The sequence below is a fragment of the Gavialis gangeticus genome, unplaced genomic scaffold, assembly GCF_001723915.1.
Source record: "Gavialis gangeticus isolate Ggan-Ray unplaced genomic scaffold, GavGan_comp1, whole genome shotgun sequence".
NCBI lineage: Eukaryota > Metazoa > Chordata > Crocodylia > Gavialidae > Gavialis > Gavialis gangeticus.
This window is the reverse complement of record NW_017729025.1, coordinates 82,431,186-82,437,951: the sequence shown is the minus strand read 5'-3', so window position 1 is coordinate 82,437,951 and position 6,766 is coordinate 82,431,186. Positions and strand designations below refer to the sequence as shown.

General features: G+C 46.3%; 1 protein-coding gene across 2 annotated transcripts in view; it reads left to right on the top strand.

The window, feature by feature from the left end:
- INO80 (INO80 complex subunit) overlaps positions 1–6,766 on the top strand; it is a 317,697-nt gene that overhangs the window by 253,164 nt on the left and 57,767 nt on the right. For both annotated transcript variants that reach the window (XM_019519030.1, XM_019519031.1), the window contains exon 27: positions 1,723–1,948. In XM_019519030.1, the coding sequence (XP_019374575.1) occupies positions 1,723–1,948 (226 nt within the window). The remainder of the gene's footprint in view (positions 1–1,722; positions 1,949–6,766) is intronic.

Sequence of the window (6,766 nt, the reverse complement as noted above, 5' to 3'; positions counted from 1 at the left end):
GGGGGGGGGGGGACTTAGTACCCTCTATCTTCTAAACTGGTTTTCTGGATTATAAAAGAAACCAATAAGTTGACCATTATCAATAAATAACTTGCTTTTAAAGTTTAGGGAGTCATTTTTACAATGTGCACTTAAATATTGAGATTTAGTTTGGAAGCTCTTGGGGTAAATAGAAGTCAGAGAGCATTTTCCATTTGTGAAAAATACACAAACTTCTGTCTTCCTTATACTAATTAACATGAATTTAAAGAGCTCTTGGAGACCTTTTCGCCAAGAGTGCTTGGTCCTGAACAGACCTGAACTAAGAAAAGTAGAAGGAAGTTATCACTCAGTCTACCTTTTGTAAAGAACTGTAACTAATTAATGTTGGTGTTTTTTTAATTTTGAGTGTGAGAAAGAATACATATGTGCAGTTTGCTTTGGATGGTATTCTTTAACTGTTTGGTAAAAGATATGAAAGATGTTGACAGAGCAGTGGTACCCATCTTATCACAGTGTGTGTCAGAGCTTTGTTTGTTATTCCTCCTGCTTTCATCATTTCAGTGAAATGGAGAGAAGAAGAAACTGACAGATTGCATTTGGGTCCCTGCATTAGAATAGAATTGTACTTCTTTTTTTTCCCCCAACCCTCCAGTTAGGCAAAAATAGTGTGTATGGGATTATGTAGTATAGTGTTCCCTGTCTTTCCTGTTGTTTCTTGTATCCAGTTCAATTCTTTGCCCTTCATTGGCCAGCAGTGAAAATGTGTGTTCAGAGCAATTATCTGCTTCACAGGATGGCACCTCAGAGTTGCCTGCTAGCCTGGTGAGGAGAGATAAGCGAATACTATAGAATGTAAAAAAAACCCACAACCTTGTTTACTCTTTGTCAAGAGACTTTACAGCCATCTGAACACGTGACTGTTTGGCCAAGAAATACCTTCTACTCTGTCCAGATATCAGAAAAGATTATAATGATGGAGACAGTCCAAGATAGCTAGCCTAGTATAAAGCCCGGGTTTCTGTGTTGTCAAGACTGTCCTCTGTGATTGGGTGGTGTGTGCTGAAGCAGGAGCAGGGGGCACAAAATAACCAGATGAAAAGACCCTGTGGACTACTGAAACCATATATTCCTTGTATGGTTTAAAGTGGTCATCAAGTTTATAACTGAACCCAAGAAATGTACTCTCTAAAAGGCCTCCCAAACTGTATGACTTTCTATTTTTTTAAATCTCTTTTTTGTCTCCCCTCCCTCCTTTCTGATTTGATTCTTTCTTTTTGTCTTCAGAATTTCAAATTTAGATGGGTCCTTACTAAAATAAAAAATCCTCTCTTCACATACAGGAAACGCTTGCAAGGATTGTTCAGAGCTAGACTCTGATACACAAATACTTAATGGAAAGAGAATAATTAAAATCAAATGTAGATTAAATGAATTATGCAAGTGCTGTCTGTTTTCTTCATTTTTGTCCAAAATCTTGCAACAGTGGCCCTAAATGCAGGTCACAGCACAGATCATCAGGACAGTTGTTCATGCTTGAGCATTTATTAATCATGTTTCTGAAGCTCTAGCTATTTTAAATTAGGCTAAGACTTTATTACCATCTGTATATTTCCGTAGTGACTTAACTTTTAAGTCTTACTTCTCTGGGAAACTAATATAACTGAAGAGGGATACTTGGGAAGAAGGTGATAATGTGAATGTGTGTCTTCATTATTATTTTATTTTTGTTTTCACTTGTAGGTGACCGCTGTGCCACTGGATTTCTACTGCAATGATCGAAGTGCAGAATATGAGCGTAAAGCACTAAAGGAAGGAGGAAGTCTTGAAGCAAAGCAGTGTGTATTAAATGGTTCTCCTGAACTCGCAGCTGACTGGCAGAAGCAAAGCTCCCAGTTCTTCCCAGAATATCCAGGAGGGTTGTTAGGGATTAGGCCTCAGAATGGCTGGTCTTTCATCCGGATACCAGGTGAGTTTGAGACCTTTGGTGGAATGCTAATGAGGTTAAGGGAAAGGGGCAGCTACACTTTCCCCCACTTCTTCCTAGCGAAAAACATTCCAACGGTTGTGGAGAATGCTATGATTTTATTACTTGTGTATTGTGTGGAACAAATAGCCAGCAGAGACAGAAAGCCTAACATAACCTCCTTTGGTGCATAAGTCAACTAGTGCTTGTGGGTGGATAAATAAAGAGCTTTGCTTGTTAATCCACAGTGCTCTTTCTTGCTCTATCCCTTTCCCTCTGCCCTTCAGCTGGGGGGATATTAAAAATATTTCTTCCACCACAACTCCCAGAACTAAAGACTGTTTTAAGCTTGGTATCTGGTGGTTGCCACCTTTCATCAGTGCATCCTACCAGGAGGTCTGCTGAAACACCTTGGTATTGGCCTAGGAGGATCATTTGTCAGTCCTCCCAACTGGAGAGAAAACATTATGCCTGCAGCAGTCTAAAAAGAGAAGTAATAGTCTGGGGACAAAATAGAATGAAAAATAGCCTGGGAAACAGTCTGGATGCTTTTCCAGTCTTTGATTGGACCTTGGTTGGAAAACTACAGAAATGCCTTTAAATTCTGGAGCCAGGGTTGCAAAAGGATACCAGTTAGACCTGGGTTCTTGCCACGAGTAACTAACTCTCAGGACTCAATGGAGTTTGATTAACAGTGCTACAATGACATTCAGTGGTGAGAACTACTGTTGCCTTGCAGTATGATGGTGCTGAACAGTGAAAAGTATCTTCACAGAAGCACTGGAGATCTCCAGGAGGAAATTCAGCTCATATTCCCAAAACACTAACTTGTTCCCAGACTGTTATTGGTCAAAGATGTTTGTAGGAGGAAATGAAGAGGATGGAAGCAAAATGGGCTTCTACTTGCTGTGGTCTGGTTTAGTGAGAGTGCTCATAAGGAAATCACATACAAGTAGTCCAGAGGGATATGCATGTGTACTGGGGTAGCGTTTCAGATTGAACTGATTTAGTACCATGTGATAACACATTTTACAGCTTGTTTGTCTTGGCAGAATATTGGGTTGTTATTAGCAGCTAAAAGAAAATGGGAGAGGATACAAATGCAGGGATACAATGGATAGGAAGGAAGGCATGAAAGGAGGTGTGCATGAGTGCAAGAGGCTTTGGAGTAGTGATGGTGCTCAAAAGGGTAGCTTCTGTTCTGAAACAGAAGTTCTTAAAACCCTGTGTTCTTAAAACCCTGACTTCTGGCTTTGTTACTAGGAAAGTTTTATTAAAGAAGATGATAGGAATTAAACAAATGTATTTTGAATAATAAAACACAAGAGTCTTTTGGGAGTGAATGTGCTGAAGGGCACATATGCAAGTGTAAACATGGATGTCCAGGTGGGGGAGAAGCAATGTTAAGCAGGTGGTTGGGGAGTGAGTAATAAAGAATTAAGTTTAGTTGGTGGCTGTTGGCTTTTAACAAGTGGGTACAGGAACAGATTTATGCAGGTTGGTGTTATCTAGGTCAGAAGTAGAGTAGGTTTAAGTTTGAAAGCTGAGAGGAAGGAATATAGATACAAGGACAGTGCAGCTATATGTATAGGTATAATGGAGACCAGTACAGAAGGTGAATAATGATTAACTTGAAGTGGACTGCAGGGATAAAGTCCAATGAGGGTAACAGAACCATAGGCATGAAGTTCTGTACTAAGTAGGCAAAAAGAACAAAGAAGTGGTTTCTATCTCTCTTAACCCTGCCTTCCCCTCTCTGACAGAGTTCCCAGTACCCTGGCAGCAGGCTCAGTTGCATTCACTGTGGGAATCTCTTGAGGCTTTTCCTGTTCTTTGAAAGAAAAATGGTCCTGGATTAAATGGCAGGAAGTGTCTGAGTCCTTTTAGCATCGATAAAAAGCACCGGCCTCGCTGACTGTTTACTGTGAGAGCCAGGTCCTCACTGACCCCATTGTGCTGTGTAGACTGCTGCAGAGTAGGGCTAGGGTGGGGGGTGCACTGGAACCCACACTTTGTCTCCCTTCTCTCTACATTTTTACCTATTCAGAAGGGCATTTTCTAATTTCCCAAAGGAGCCTGGGCCTAGCCTCAAGGTACAGTCACCCACCGTGGTGATTTTCAAAAAGCGTCTTGATGTCCGCCTTGCTGAGGTTATCTAACCCCAGCAGTCTTTTCTGTCCAAGTGCAGGGGGGCTGGACCCGATGATCTTGTAAGGTCCCTTCCAGCCCCTAACATCTATGAATCAATTGGAGCTCCTTGTCGTGGGGCACTCCCATGCCCCACTCCTAAGGAGGCTCAACCCCGGGAAGGGGAGATGTGCAGCAGGGCACTAGGGTGCCTGCTACTGGCATTAGTAATAGGGGCCGAGCTGCCACTCATGGGGCAGCAGGTGAGAGTTGCCATGGCAGCTGATTGGGTCAGCTGACTGCCAGGGCGGGGCCTGGCCTATATAAACAGCCAGGCCGAAGCCTAGCTGGCAGTTACCATCTAGCAGCCCGAGGAATAAGAGCTTTGCTGCTAAGCCGAGCCTAGTGGAGCAGCCTGACCACTCAAAGGGCTGCAATATGGCAGGGGGAGAGAGAACCCTGATTGAGAGACTTTACAGGAGAGCCAGGTGGGCCTAGATTCTGTGTTATAGCCAGTAGGCTGATTTTGAGTTGCAGCCGGTGGGCTCAGGGCTTTATGTTTATCGTTGGGTTTGATGTTACACCGGAGGACCGGGTGAGGCTGTAGTGGTGCGAGGAGGCCTCACGGGAGCTCCCCAGTAGCTCGGGGGGGGGTTCCTGGTGCCCAGTAGGGGCACAGCAAGCGGTGCCAGCAAGGGCACAGTGATTGGTGCCACAGCTGGCATGGCAGGAGAGCGCCGGAGAGGCGCAGTGTGTGGGGTTGAGACCCGAGCCCGTGAGGGTGGTATTTTGCCCAGTAGGGCGAAGGACCCTGAGAAGGGTCAAGGGGCCAGGCATGGCTACGGGCCACCTGAGCCCCGAGCGCAAGAGGCGCGGGACAGGCCCCAGAAAGGGCGTAGCACGACAAGCACGGGATAGGCCCAGAGAGGCCGACGGGCGCGAAAAGTGTGAGACAAGCCCAGAGAGGGCGAGGAGCACGGGAGCGCGAGCAAGGCTTAGCGGGGCGAAAGCAGGAAGAGCATGAGGCATAAGCCTGAAGGGGGGAAAGTCCCTTAGGAAGCCCAAGATGGGGCGAGCCTAGGGGGAAGCCCCATAAAGGGGTGAGGGCCAGTGTAAGAGCCCAGAGTAGGGCGAGCACGCCGATAGAGGCCTGAGGAGGGCAGGGCACGCGGTTCAGAGCCCGAAGAGGGTGATTACACAAGCAGAAGCCCCAAGAAAGCGCAAAGCAGGGCGCGCAGGACGGAGCCTGGAGAGGGCAGGGTGCGCAGGACGGAGCCTGGAGAGGGCAGGGCGTGCGGGGCAGAGCCCAGAGGGGGTGCGTGTATTGAAGGGCCCGGGAGGGGGCCACCACACCTACATAAGAACATCCAGGACAACTGCAAGGCTTGGGGCGTGCTAAAGGGGAGGCAGGAGGCACGCGTGGCCCATAAAGCTGGGGTGCACCATATCACTCACTGGTGAACAAGGGCCAGTACAAAGATAGCACCGTGCACAAGGGGGTCAGAAGGCAGCCTCCCATTGATACTTGTGAGATCAAAGACGTGGCAGGAGAGACAGAGGGTGTGTTTAGGGCCCAGACTTGGCACGGTAGGGGCGCCAGGGGGATCACAGCCATCCCTGCGCCCCACCCCGTGACACTCCTCACTAGGGATGTTTTGAGTGATAATCAGTAGTGATTACCTCTGTTCCACAGGCATTAGTATCCCCTGGCACCCCCAGACAATCAGGTTGAAGTTCATCCCCTACTAGCCTGGCAATAGTTCTGCATTCTGCTGGCTAAAGAGGCACCATTTGATCCATTGGCACTAGCCTGTTGATTCTAACCAGGCTGCTTTCCCTCTTCACTTTCCATAGTACCAAATGAATACATTCAGTGATTGTTACCCAGAGGGCAGAATTTGCTATCAGATCTGTTGGGATAAATTACAAGTTTGATTTTTTTTTTTTTTTAATTTATAATGAAAAATGGAATTTCAGTGACAAGCTTTATATGGGGAAAAAAACATTTCAATTAGAAAATAGGGATTTTAAAAAATTGGAGAAAATCCTACTGAAAGTTTTTTCCATGGGGAATAGTGGAAATTAAAAGCAAAGAGACATTAGAGGGTGAGAGGTATTCTTACCTTTTTGGATCAGCTCTAGGTTTCACAGTGGTGTTCTCTCTTGGGGATAACAGGAATACAGTCAGTCATGGCTCTCTCAAAGCAGTCTCTGTTACAATGTCCTGGGACCTGCGCTGTTCAATTTCTTCATCAGCGATTTGGACAACGGGGTGAAGTGCAGCCTGTTTAAATTCACTGATGATACCAAAATTTGGGGTGAGGTGAGCACGCTAGTAGGGAGGGAAAGATTGCAACAAGACCTGGATAGGTTACAGGGGTGGGCTAACATAAACAGGATGCATTTCAATACTGACAAGTGCAGGGTGCTGCACTTAGGCAGTAGAAACCAGCAGCACACTTATAGAATGGGAAACACCCTTCTTGAGAGCACGGAGGCAGAAAGGGATCTTGGAGTCATTATTGACTCCAAGATGAACATGGGCTGACTATGCAAGGTCACGGTTGGCAGGGCTAACTGGACCTTGTCGTGCATCCACAGGTGCATCTCAAGTAGGGCCAAGGAGGTGATCCTCCCCCTCTACGCAACACTGGTCAGGCCACAGCTGGAGTACTGCGTCCAGTTCTGGGCGCC